Genomic DNA, 14529 nt, shown 5'->3' on the forward strand with positions numbered 1-14529 from the left:
GCTGAAAGACTTTCATCCTCTGCTAAAATATGGATGACAGAAAGGAGGTCTAAAATTCATTCCATGCAGCAGTCATAATCCAAAGCCCAAGAAACACTTCCTAGAAAAGCCAAGCTCTCATTTTGATTTATCAGCACAAGGCGTGAGCCAAGAAAACACCTCCGTACAATGTATATGAGTCAGGTAAATCACGGCAGAGCAAACAGTGCAAGCTTTGAGGCTACAAAGGTCAACTGTATTTTCACAAAGTGCACAGGGGATCAAGACAAAGAGTAAACAGCAAAGTAGCATGCAGGTACTTAGCTGGTATAATGTTTACCACCCTAGCTTAGTTTGTTAGCATGTTAACATTTGCTAATGTGCAGTAAACCTACTGACTGAGGGGGATATGACTATTTTTGTTGATGTTTGGTCATAAACCATGGTGTAAATGTGAATGTCGATCCTGATGCTGGTGCTAGTTGAAAAGTCAGAGGATCAATGATGTTCATCTTGTGGGGGAAGTGAACTCGGAACTCAATCAACTCAGAGTAAAGATTAAATTATCACAAACTCAACTCAAAGGAACCAACCAATCAACCAACCAACCTACCGATAAACCAACCAAACAACCAACCAACCTACCAATCAATCTACCAACCTATCGACCTACCTACCAATCAACCAACCAATCAACCAACCAACCAACCTACCGATCAACCAACCAAACAACCTACCAACCTACCAATCAATCTACCAACCTATCGACCTACCTACCAATCAATCTACCAACCTATCGACCTACCTACCAATCAACCAACCAATCAACCAACCTACCAATCAACCAACCAACCAACCTACCGATCAACCAACCTACCAACCAACCAAACCAACCAACCACTGACTAACTAACTAACTTTGGTCGGTTGGTGGTGCTAGAGAAAAGGTCTCCAAAGTAAATAAGTTCAAGAAGACATTGGGATTTATCATCTGGGTACCATGAATGTCTGCAAAAAAATTGTGTCAATCCATCAAGTAGAGTATTTTAAGGGTTGAAGGTTCACCTGCTGGTTGTACAACAGGCAATGTGGCTAAGGCATTTTACTGAAATCCAAAATCGTCGAATGGGTGATGGGCTACAACTATGATGTACTGTATATACAGAAAGCTGAGGCGTCACCTGAAGAGTGATTGTGAAGCTCAGTGTGGTGTCTCCGGCCGCTGCCATTTTGGCAGTACCTGACTGCACTTAACTACCAGCTAATTTAAAAATGGTAAAGAGGTGAAGCATTTATGTTGCTCTAGAGACAATTAGTAACTTGTGAGGACACCCGCTGTCACTCAAAGGAAATTTTAAACCTTGATATAATTAAAATCATGCTATACAGTTGTCATGAATGGAGAAATTAGTCATAGGGTTGGAGATTTTAACATGGACGCCTTTGGAGACTGACTCCCTTTTGGAGCCAGCCTCTCGCGAACATTTGAGGAATTCCAGATTTTTGTCACCTCAGTGTCAGCTCCGTGTTTTAGTCCTGGAGGTCACCGCTTGTCTAAAAGTAAACTCAGGAGATCCTCAAAGTCACTACACTTTATCCTCTGTGGACATTTATGCAAAATCTCATTTCAAACCACACAATCGTCGTTGAGCAGTTCCCACTCTGGACTAACCAACCCACCATGGTGTAAAATAACAAACACTAAACTTGACATGCTGAGGCTTTTGGGTTAATGAATGGAAGTCACATATTTTCTCCAGCGTCTAATAACACTGGTGTAAAATTCAGATCAACAGGTCTGCCTGGCTCCTGGCGCCTAAACAGAACATTTTAATTTTCCTTCCGGACAAACGTCATATTCAAATCCTCACATTAACATGACAGACAGGTGAGACAAGTTCCTCGGTGAAGACATACCTGTGGCACGACCGTCTGTTTGTCAAATATCTCTCCTCCTTGACAGCTGATGTACTATGACAGCAGAATACAGATGGCGTCCTCATTCCTGCCGCCTGACTGGCTCTTTGCCTTCGACCGACCCCTCCTCTACCTCCTGACTTGTCACCTGAACGCATCACCGTCCACAGTCCTCAGATCTAACGTGCGTGAACACCTGCACTGGCTCCCAAGAGGCCGGCAGAGTTTGACGTTCCTCTGCTCGGTTTTGAGTCTGACTGAGACTTCATGGGTGCCTCTTTACTTCACTTCACCGCTTTCTCGCTCAGTCTCTGTGTTTGCTGTCATTCGATCTTCACAGCAAGCCTCCTTCCCCCCCTAAGTAAAAGAGCCGTTTGTCCTGCAGTGCCTCGCTGTCTCTATCTTTTCCTCTCTGAGTCTGTTTGCTGTTATTTCTCTTCACTCTCTTTTTACTCCTCCCTCTCTATTTCTCCCTCCCTATTCCACTGTGTAAACTCTCACTGTCCCCTGCTGACCTTGGATTCGAGGTATGAGACTTGGCTCGCCTGGTGCCTTAAAATCACCCTCCATTCCCCTTCTAGCCCTCCATTCATTCCTCTCGCATTCTGATGGTCTATCCTTTGGGTGTTGTATAAATTTTAGCCTACCTAGTTTCTTGTATGAGCTATTAAACGCACAGAGAACGACAGAGAAAACAAAAAAAAATGAGGTGTCGGGTTTAAGCCCCATATCCACTGGGTGTGCATCTCTAAACTGCTCTGCCCAGGGGAAAGAATAGGTGGCCTTTTGTCAACATCTGAGGCCATTGTGGAGTCTGTTTACAGCATACGCTTCATCTGGGCCTGCAGGCGTGTTCATAGTCACAAGATTAGGCCGGTGCTGCAGTCTAGGCCCCGCCACCTGTTAGCACTGTTTCATGAAGAGCCAGCACAGTGCCCGAGAGGTCCTGAGAGAATTCCCAGCGGCAGCCTGTGCTTTAACGGTATCCACGCCTAATTGAACGCCCTCTCAGTCCACTGGGCAGCTCCGCACAATGAGCCACTGTTTAATGGTTCGTCTGAAAAGGGTGCTGTGAGGGAGGGAAGAGGACAAGAAGGAGGAGGAGGAGGAGGAGGAGGAGGAGGAAGGGAAGAGAAATTCCAACTTTACTCAAAGTATGGGCTAGCCTTCAGGGATATTTCCGTCATAGTCTCGATCCTGGATTCCAGGCGGCTCAAAAATGTGATGAGATCAGCACTAAGCAAACATTTACCTTCACGGTGTGGTTCCCAACTTTTACCAGGAAGCTGTTTTCCAGGATCAAAACGAAGCTGCTTTGTTTTTAACGTTTCTTCCTGAATCAGCTGAAACCTGAGACTGGATTCCTGGCTAGGACACGCAAACACACGGAAAACACACACTGCTGTGCTCCTACTGCTTAACGTTACTCATCTGCACTCACTTGCCCAAACATTAGGTACCTGCATAGTAGTGTAGCAGTCAGAGAGCTGTTGATTCAACTGTGTTTCATTTTGGGAGGCTGTGGTTTGTATTTCTATTGTATTGTGTTGCACTGACACATGGTGCTATTTTGACATTTTAGTCACTGGACTAGGCTAAAGAACAGAAACACTTTCAAAACAATCCAGTTTAACAGAACCACACGAGCCAAAGTCTGGCTTTAAAATACCTTTCTATGATGGATATTTGTGGGATTTCTTTTTCTTTTTACACTGGATAAATAAAGTGGTGTCCAGTTTTATTAATAGCACTTTGAGTAAAGAAATTATAGCCTTGAAGCTTAGTGCAATCAAGTAAGAGTGTTTTCATTTTGAAGACCGTCGCCATGACTTGGGGGGGAGATGATACATATTGTAGAACAAGCTGTAATGTCACTCTTACCAACTGAGAGCAAAGAAAAATCTCTGCTAATAAAGACGAAGAGTCATTACTAAAGAAATACAATTTAAATTTACACTCACTTGCCAAAACATTAGGTACGCTAGTGAAAATATTCTAATATAACTGACCTGCACTAAATCTTCTTTTCATGGTATTCATTATTTGTTTAAAACTCAACTACGTCTTAATTTTGCAGGTTGCAGTTGGTACTATTGATCTGTATTGTGTTGTACTGATATGTGTTACTATTTACTATTTTGACATTATTTAGTCAGTGTGTAAATAAACAGAACCACTTTTAATTCAGTCTAGTTTAACAGCCCCGCAAACTACATCCTCCAAAAGGATCATCGTCCAGTTGAATTACCACCTTCCTGGCGGCGTTTCAACATCAACTAAACAGTCGTGAAGGAGGATTTAGTGAAGGGCCGCTATATTAGAATGTATTCACTAGTGTACCTAATTTTGGCGAGTTAGTGTCCATGAAAAGAGTGGCTGTGGAGTTTGTAGAATAAAATCAGAACAGGTAAAAGAAAGTAGTAGAATTACAATATGGATCAATAGAATGATAATATCAAACTTAATAAACATAAATACACAACATTAATAAACCTATATAATAAGCTCTTGTATCAGCTCTCTATATTTTTAACTATAAACATGTCAGTAAATGATCATTACACCAGTTGTATTCTATAAACTGAACATTAGATCAGTCATGAAGGGGCGCTTTTAGTGCATATATATTAGAATGCATTCACTAGTGTACCTAATGAACTGGCAAGTGAGTGAGCAAAACGTTCACTCTCAGCAGCATGAGTGTTGTCCTCTTCTGCCATCTAGTGGTACAAGAAGAAACAGTGCAGCTCCTCTACCCCTGCAGTGCTGTCACACTAAGTTAGGGTGACTTTCACAACGCAAGGCTACCTCGCCGTCACACATTATGGCAGTGGCAGACACGTCCACATCATAACTGAACAGCAGAAAGACGCGAGAGAGTCTGACACCATCGCACGCTGTATCTTACAGGCTGCAAATTTTATGACTTGCAGGTGGAAGCGGAGAGTCAAAATGAAGTCAAGGTGAGCCTCAGTGCTGCAGCAGCCATCTGCCTCTGTCTAACATGCCTACAGCACACACGCTCCCTGCCTGGCAGACAGCAGAGGGACCACAGGCAGCCTTCTAGCGACCTTCACTTTAATCTGCTCGGCTCCAGAATAGCACTGCAGCACTGCTCTGTACAAGGAGAATGACACAGACCGAGACAGCCGTTCGTCTGGAGTCTGACAACACTCCATTAACGGGGTCCTGACATCAGAAAGGAGGCAATCTGAGCTGCATTAATACTGAATTAGCATCAGAAACTCTGTAATTTGTAGCTGCTAATGAACCGTTTATTCAACGGCTGACATGAGGTTAGTGTCTTCTGAGCTAATAATAAGAATAATGCCAAGACTGAAGGTCAGTATCCTTTAAAAACCTAAACTACTGCACTTCAACTTCATTCTTGGGATAACCAGAAGCAAGTGGGCGGAAGACCTGCATCCAAACACTACAATCTTAAAATCAACAGCAGCCTGATGTGGCCAGAATCAATTCTTATCAGTAAAAGAGACAAAAACAATCAGAAACAATTTCAACTTCACAGCGCTCAGATGACGTGGATGATTACGTCACTTTTACTCTACCTCCCATCACCGCAAAGGATTTGACTTCCCCGGCAGGTCTTTGCTGAAGCATAATCAGTTTCCAGCGGAAAGACTCCAGACCATAGAGTCTATGGCATAGACTGTAAAAAAAGTGGATGCATTGACTGCTCCTCAAGGGTGAAGCCAAAGCATGTGGAGCTCCCCCTGGTTGCTGGCTGCAGTGTAGGAAATAAGCTCCACTCCCTCAATCAATCCTAAAAGATACTAGAAGCCATTAGAAAAAGATGAGCTGCAGCCTTCTGTACCATGTATAAGCATAAGAGAAAGATCTAGGCTAAAACCGGCGTACAGGACGTGAGAGAAGTCAAGACAGGGCCACATAAAGGTAAAGTTGCGTATCATCTGCACAACAATGAAATCAGACGCTGTACTTCGTAAGAATGGGCCCTATTATGGGCTGCATGTATAGGGAGGTTGGGATGTCCTGATCGGTATCCGGAGATCGGTATCGGGGCCGATTCAGGCATTTTTTAAAATGATCAAATTGAAATTTTTGTCATTTTTTTTAACGGAACCACATCCCTGTAGCATCAAAATGTATTCTTCTTCTTCGGTTTTAATGGCAGGGCCTGTCAAAGCTGCCAAAAATGAAAGAAGAAGAACCAAAATCATGCAACTAAACATGTCTGCTGTGTAATTTGCAATGTGGGTTTTGGGTGAGGTGGTAGTAGGAGCTTGTCATTCAATACTACCAAATGGATTCAGAAGAGAAATATTTCCTGGAGACAGCATCAAGGACAAATATATTCCAGAGATGGTTACGGAGTTTATGGCATTGGATGACCAGAACATTACTGGAGTAGAGAGTCAAGGTACAAGCTACCCTCTCTACACTACATTAACTATGACAGCTCTGTTTATTGGACTGAATCCAGTCGCATGATGCACACATGATGTAGGTGAATACAAGGAAGATAAGAAAAGCCTTAATGAATCTCCAGGGGGAGGACGTGTGGCTAATTACACCACTGTTACGCTGTTTAACATCTCCTTCCAAATCCATTAATTTGCTTGCTATAAAAGCCTCCACTCGTCAGACATCTGCTGGCTCTCGGTCAGAGTTTGGATCTAGGCCGCAGGAATTTTGCTGCCTATTTCAACCACAAGAGAATCCGAGGGCTCCAACGCTGACATTTATAAACCACAATCTGACAGTAGAAAGGGTATTTCTTCAATAAGAAATGACGATGTATAAAGGGGGAGATGCTCTGCAGCTGGAGAAGATTTATGTATTTCAACTTCAAACTGTGTTTAGTTGTGGCCAAAACATATATACTGTGTGTATTTCCCACATAGGATTTACCCTGACTACCCGACATGCTGGCTCACCTGGATAAAGAGAACGTGGGGTTGATGTACCAGCTGCTCCCCAGCTGTGCACACTCTTGTCCTCTGGGTGGCGTATCATCTGAACCGCTGCTCAGCCTCTCGCTGGACGGCGCCCGGGTGGCGTCCGAGTCCCCCGTCACGGTAAAGATAGAATCAGACAGACTGGGCCTCTCATGGTGTGCCAACGGAGCGAAGCTGAGCTGGACGATCTGCCTGGCGCTGTGGCAGACCGGCCCGTGGATGGCAGGCGTTAGCGTGGGCATGTCAAACGTCAGGACAGTTTGGGTGCTGGAGGTCAGCAGCTCCTCGCTGTCCAGGCTGTTGTACGACGTCCCTTTGGCTCGGTGGGACTCCATGATGGTCTCAAAGTGGCGGCTGAAGGTGTCCTCTGCAGCGCCGCGGGGACCGGAGACCAAGATGGGGGATTTCAGGGCCGGGTGGTGGTTGTCGAAAAATGTTTCCATTGTTCTGGACAGAGAGGGGAGGTTTAGAGGTTTTAGTAACACTGCAACTGACGGCAACTGTATTGAGATGCCGCCAAGATGTAATTGCTGTCAGTTACAGAGTTGAGACTAATTCATGTAAAAAGGCCTATTTATGACCACCTTGAAAAATAGGTTACTGATGAAATCCAAATTCAGATCAAGATATAGGTCAGGGGAAAATCCTACTCTAGAAGAATATTCTCGTGTGTGTGTTTACAGGCTGCTGTATGACGTGAACACACCTCCTCGGCAGGTATCCAAACACCTCTGGCTCCTCCCGAGCAGCGTACTGCTGCTTCCTACTGTCTCCTTGCATCCTCACACTTGCCCAGCTCACCATCTCCTCCTCTTCCTCCTCATCTTCATCCTCCTCCTCTTCCTCCTCCTCCTCCTCCTCCCCTGCCTCCCTTCTCTCCCCTCTCCTATCCATTGCCTCCCCATCTGTCCTCCCATAAGGCAGCCCACCCAGAGGGCTGCTGCCCGTCCCAGAGGTGCCCTGAACGCTGCGGTTACTCCCAAACGCAGAGTCGCCGTCATCCTGCTCAGCCAGCAGCAACTCGTCTATGTCTGTCTCGCGGTAGCAGCGAAGGGGGACCGCGTCCAAGTCGGTTTCCGAATACTTCAGAGTCCTGCGAATGATGCCCGTCTTGGGCGACGTCCCGATGACCGCGGGGGGAGGGGTCACCAGCTCTACCTCCACATGCTGGACCTCATGATTGGCCGACAGCAGAGGTAGGGAGGACGGGGGAGTCGGGGTGGGAGACTCGCTGGAGTTACCACTGGGAGGAGCTGTAGCAGCCTCCAGAGAATCTGTAGAGGAAGAAAAAGATGTAAAAAGGTAGCTCAGTTTCTGATTTTATATTTTACAATATCAGCCTCTAACTGTGAAGAAGCAGCTTTAAATTAGCTTATAGAAGCTAATAGGTGCTAATTTTTCAGTTCCACACCAATTATGAGACACTTCCTAACCAAACACATTCGTTTATTTTGCAATTCCCTTTTCCAAGATCATGCTTTATATAAGAAATGTACTCTTATAGTAAACCTATAGTAAAGAAGAACAACTATTATACATTATTGTAATAAACCTAAAAAACTGTAGTAATGTTGGTTTAAGTATCTCATGGTGAACTGATGTACTGTATCGTAAAAAAATGTAATGATTTGATGTATTTACTTGAGCTAGATTTAACTGAGACACACATATATTTTATTTTTTAAAAGTGCTCACTAAAACAGCTTTTAGTAAACATCACTCAAACAGAAGGGAATAGTACGTTTATATGGCAATATTTTTAGCAGTGGATTAATCCACATTTGGTGCTCCGTTGAGTATTTGGGGCAGCAGACTAGTGTATGTGGGACTGAGTCTAAATAAACTGCAGTGAGTGTTCGTAGTAATGAGGCAAAAAAAAATCTTCCAGTGCAACAGTGTGCGTCACATATGTGTATTAAATAGTGATTAAACAATAATAATGGAGCTCTGTGCCACAGAGGAATAAGATACATCAAGCTTTGCATTTCTTCAAAGTGAGCAGATCCCAGGAGATCAGTCCTTCTATTCTTGGCATCTAAAGAGGGAGATTAACGCAGCAGTATGTAGTTTTGAGGTAGAACATTGTCGCACAGTCATAAAAAAGCTAACTGGGCAAATTAACAATTTGGATAATAAACTAAAAATAAAAACTGTGGTGTTGTTTTGCATAATTAGTCACATATCTTAAATATCTGATAGAAAAAACATTTAAAGTCGGGTTAGAGCCTGGTTAGATATCGATTAGAGATTAGTCAGAGTCAGGTTAAAGACCGGTTACAGTTGGGTTGAAGACGGATTGGTGTCTGGGTAGAGTCAGGTTAAAGATGCGTTAGAGTCAGGTTAGAGAATGGTTAGAGTCGGGTTAAAGATGGGTTAGAGAATGGTTGGAGTCTGGTTAGAGTTGGGTTATTTTTCAAGGGTTAATAGAATAGCTTTGCAGTTACAAACACTCATGTGACTGTATTTCTAAACTAAATTAAGACGTGTTAATTACTTTCTTATGTTTTCAGTTACTGCACTGTGATCCTTAAGAATCGATGAGAGTATTGATAAAGAAATGGACTGAAAAAAGCAGTATCAACAATAAGAGACCCATTCTTAGTGGATATACTGCATACCTATTTGACAGGGTTGTCTTTATTTTTTTCTTATAAAAGGTTTTGTAAAGATATATATTTAATGTATCTTTAAGATAATGAAACTAGACCATTTTAGAAGGAACTTACTGACATATTACATCTTAATATGTTGTTGTAAAGGGAGTTAAGTGACCTTGACAAGCAGCACAATTATGCTGCTCCGCTAAAGTGTACAATTAAAACCAATGTGCAGAAACTAGAAGTATTGAGGTGGGCGTGCTCTCACTTTTCTCCCCCCTGCTTGCAGCCTCCTCTGCAGGGGTCCCGAATAAAAACTCCCACTTAGCTCGTGCAATCCTCTGACAATGCAGCGAAGGCACGGGCGCCGCACTTCCACTGTCCGTCTGCAAGAGAAGCACAGAGACAAACTAGGAGCTAACTCTGCAGTGCAGCAGCTGGTAGGTGGAGACAGGAAGCGACTGGCTTATCTTAGCATAAGACTATAGGCAAGAGGAAGCAGCTAGCATTGCTGGGGCCTGTGTTAGAAATGCATCCACTAACATGTTTTTTAAATCTGCTTAACCACTTTATTACATGGAGGGAAAATGTTTAAATCTGTCAAGCTGTAAGCATGGAGGTAGACACAGGAAGTGATTAGTTTAGCTTAGCATAAGACCGAAGGCAGAAGGATGAAGCTAGCTTAGGTTTGTCCGACACTTTTAAATATTACTAGCTAACATGATGCACCTTGCTTGTTGTACCAATCCACAGAAAGAAAAACATTAACAGGGAGTTATGAGCCAGGCTAGCTTCCTAGATCTGTTTCCACTCATTATACTATGCTAAGCTAACTGCCTCCTAGTTCTGGCTCATTACAAAATGCATGGACATGACATTTTCAAACTCAAAACATTTCTAAATAGAAAAAACTGACATAAATTTTACTTTCAGTGGGAGCAGCTGACCTGATGAGAATATTGATAACATGAAGCTAGAACAGTTAGCTTAGCATAAAACTGAAGGTAGAGGGAGATAGCAGCCAGCTTGTCTTTGTCCTAATAAAAAATATAACTAGCAAAACATTGCTTTAGGAGATACTAGTGTAAAACCTTGTATGAAACTTTAGCTTGGCTTCAAACTTTCAAACACTTTCACCTTTTTCCAATATTTATGCTAAGCTAGGCTAACAGCCTCGTGGCCCTACCTTCATATTTACAGAAAATATCCCAGAGTGGTTTAAATTTTCTCATCCAGCTCTAGGCATCTTAGTGATGATATTTTCTACATCCAAACAAACCTACCTGTATTCCTGAGGTGGCCGCCCCGGTCTCATTACTCTGGTGACTGGATTGACTGGACTCTGGAGACACACAGTCCCTTTCCCCCAAGCTCCCAGTCACCCCACTGGAGCTCCGTGAGGACGACCCTCCCATTACTCCATTCTGCTCCACCTCTGGATGCTCTTCTACCCTCTGTGAATGAGGCTGCAACCCTTCAGCATATCCCTCCACCACATTGCCCTGTCCTTCCTCATCACAACCCTCATCCTCCTCTCCAGAGTCCAGTACAACAGGTCCCAGAAGAAGGATCTCTCTCCTCCGCTGTTCAGCCCGTTTCTGCTGGGCCGTGGGACTAAGCGGCCTGCGGCATTGCCCGGATCGATGATCAGGAGTTTGGTCACTGCTGGACTCAAATCCAGGCCCGGGGAGTGGCCTTGGGCTGTTCTCTACGTGGTTCCCCCAATGCTGTCTGGAAGTCCAGCTGACCGGCGACTCCTCAACGCTTTGATTGATAAAGAGCCTGCGAGCAAGCTCTGTGCAGTCCCCTTTCTCAAGACAACTCAGGTCTTCTCTCCTTTCTAGGCTCGGCGACCAAGAGTCTCCTGTGTACCGTGGAGGCTGATGGCGATGGAGGGTGGGGGTATCTGGTGCTCGGAGCTCGGCTTGGAATAGCCTGGGGTCCCTGATGGGAGAGCTGAACTCAGTAGGGGGATGAGAGGGACGAAATACGCGTGAAGGAAGCGCGGGGGAACTTTGATGCTGGGATTTCTGAATGTAGTCTTCCTGGCGTGTGTCATTATTAGTATGCGAGTTTGTTTCAGGCTGGTGAGGGTCAGCGTTGTCAGTTGCTGGCGTGTGTTGGTCATTTAAAGGGATGTTCATTTTAAGCGTTTGTTTAAACTGTTGTGCATTTAGAGCTGATTCTCCAGAGTTTGAGCTGCTTGCAAGCTCGCCCAAAGCGTTGTGCAGTGAGGACCTCCTCGTCTCTGTAAAAATTGACGATACTTTGGCAGCCTCCTCTGCCAGTCTGCGGGAGACTTCAGGACTGTGAGCTGGAGAAGAAGTTTTGCTGTCACTTAACTGGTTTAAACCTTCGACTCCATTATTGCCATGTTGGAGGATTGTTCCCTGTGGTGAAGTGCTCTTGTTGCAGGACCTTTTGGTGGCTGGACTTCCTGCCATTGTTCTGTCCTCTCCTGAAAAATGAAGAGGGGTCTCGGTCTCAACACAAGACCCAGGCCTCAAGTGAGAGGGCTGCCTGGACTGAAAAGATAGCTGGTCTGACGCTGCGTTCCGGGGCAGCCCACAAATAGCCGGGCTTCGATCTGCGATATGGTCTTTGGGGATCACGCTGATGTTCTGTCGCTGAACAGGAGATCCAGCCCAGGACTGACAGCGTGGCTGTTGGTTGTAGCGTAAGGTTGAGGCTTGCTCAAGTGCATGGGCGAGTTTAATCCTCAGTAAGGGGGACCCAAACTCCTCCACAGCCCTCTGGGTAGCTGCCCTGCCGATGGGGTCTAAGTGTGGCTGGCGGAGGCCGGGGGAGAATGATTGCTGGTGACTTCCTGGAGATCGGAAAGTCAGCTTGGGACTGGAGCTGCACGATGAGTCCGGACTTCCAAACCAAACTGGGTCGCTGAGGCGCTTTTGAAAGTGAGAGAGGCTGGCTCGTTCCTCACTTCCTCGTTTTTCGAACACAGAGTTGCGTGGACTGTCCAATGTCTTCACACTGGACTTCTCAATGTAACTGAAGGTGACCACAGATCGCGTCCTGTCTCTGACATCCTCCTTGTTAGACCTCTGACAAGTTGGAGGAGTTTGAGGGACCTTTCCTGAAGATGGCGTTGGAGAAGAGTGGATGGGTGCACTCCAACGGTTCGTGACTGTAGGTGAGCTGCTGGTTTGCTGGAGCTGGAAGCTGACAGCGTTTCGAGAAGGAGACTGGCTCTGTGTGCAGTCCTGAACCAGGTGGTGAGCTGGGGAGGCCTTGCTGACAGTCTGGCAGGACGTCTGGCTCGCTAGCTGAGAGAGGAACTCCGCAGGACTGTCCTGAACCGAATGCCCCTGAGCAATTCCTTCTTCACTCGCTCCAAACTCCCCTTTTCCTCCATTCTGATCTGGGGCAGACCTCACTTCCACATACAGATGAAGGACTTTCCCAGACTGGGACATGACCTCCTCTCGTAATGAGGACAGCGAAACAGAAATGGAGCAGAGGAAGAGTCGGTCAGGGTGAACACGAGTCTTTGTCCTTTTTTATTTTTTATTTTTTGTTTTGTTTGTTTTTCTGCTGGTGGTGAGTGTCAGTTTATTTTTAGACGGTCTTTCTTCTCCCTCCCAGAACGTCTGTGTGCAGAGTCTCTGTTGAACGGAGGACAAACATGCCCATGGGACACCTTCAACAGCTCCCTATTCCTCATACCTATGAATAAATGAAAGAAGAACGTTACATACACACAGGATATTCCAGTATTTATGATGGCCACATCACAAGGGACATCAACCATCAGTTTACTCGGAGCTTAGAGCTGCTTGTTGGGTGATGAAATTGCTTTGGAAACCTCCACTACGTATAGAGACCGAGAGATTTTTAAATGATATCGTGTCTCACCTAACTTTAAGATGGCTAGCTTTTCTCTTCCTCCTTCAGATTTGCCACCAAACATGCCAGATAAACTACTTTTTTCTGAGCATATCCCAACCCAAATGCTTTTTAGTTATTCTTAGTGTCAACCACTCTTAAGAAAGACCCAACAGCAACAACACGTTAACCCCTGTCCTGTCTATGGCTTTCATTTATAGCTTTAACAAGAAGGTATTTGGTATGTCAGGGCTGATTTTCTGGTCTCATAGTGAGTCAGACATAAATGAAAATTGTAAAATTGAATTTCTTTTATTAATTCTTGATCGTTTTAGAAATCAATCAAGAATTAGTCTCGGTTTGGTGCCCAGATATTGAGCCTTACATACAAAAAAACAGCCCGTGTAATCATTTGCTGCGACATAACTGCACCTATAGTGAAATAACAGGCCACAATTCAAAGTAATGTAATATAATAATCATTATTTCTACAGCACTTCACTACAGTAAATCAAGTGCGAAACGAAGACATAAAAATCTGCAATTTTAGAAACGGGCACATAAAACAAAGTTTATAAAAAGAAAAAAGAAAAAAGAAAAGAAATCAAAGTTAAAAGCATCATTAAAATCTCACTTAAAACCAGAAAAGGCTCGCTGATAAAAGTAAGCAGAGATTTTAAAGAGATCACAGTTGACCTGATTGCCTCGGGCAGATCATTCCACACCTGTGGGGTACTAACCGTAAACGCCCCGTTCTCTTGTAGTTTTCATGAGGCCATGAAGAGCTTTAAAAGTTATCAATAAGATCTTTAAATCAATGCTAAAACATACTAGGAGCCACTGGAGACTAAAACTGATATGATCCATTGTCCTGGTTCTGGTTCTGGATTTTGTACTGTCTGAAGTCGTGAGATTTATTGTTCAAACAGGAAACTCATCCAACCTCCATTTTCTTTTCATTACAACCAAGTGCATCAAAACCAGGAAATGTAAAAATAGGTTTCCTGTAATAAAAACAAAAAAAAAACATTCAGTGTATTTAATGAAGTGATTTAGGCTCAGACGTTTAAATGAACAAGTGTCTTTTTTTCAGTTTAAACCTTTTAACCTGCTTGTGTGAGTTTTATTCATATTAAAAATGTTAACAAAGACCTTCTTGTGCTTTGTTCAACCTCCTGGGAGGTGTGAGCTATCTATCCCCTCTCTACCCTTTAGGATTTGTATTTTAAATCTCCCCCGAGGATCATTTTCTGT

The 14529-nt window shown here is 44.2% G+C and overlaps 1 protein-coding gene across 1 annotated transcript in view; it reads right to left on the bottom strand.

The window, feature by feature from the left end:
• LOC311504287 (uncharacterized protein) overlaps window positions 1-12866 on the bottom strand; it is a gene marked incomplete at both ends in the record, with an annotated part of 50807 nt that extends 37941 nt beyond the window's left edge. The window contains 4 exons of the mRNA XM_084567306.1: window positions 6815-7282; window positions 7542-8109; window positions 9701-9818; window positions 10716-12866. Of these exons, the coding sequence (XP_084423432.1) occupies window positions 6815-7282; window positions 7542-8109; window positions 9701-9818; window positions 10716-12866 (3305 nt within the window). The remainder of the gene's footprint in view (window positions 1-6814; window positions 7283-7541; window positions 8110-9700; window positions 9819-10715) is intronic.
• Window positions 12867-14529: the final 1663 nt, after the last annotated feature.

The sequence above is a fragment of the Chelon labrosus genome (assembly GCF_963514085.1).
Source record: "Chelon labrosus genome assembly, chromosome: 19".
Classification (NCBI taxonomy): domain Eukaryota; kingdom Metazoa; phylum Chordata; class Actinopteri; order Mugiliformes; family Mugilidae; genus Chelon; species Chelon labrosus.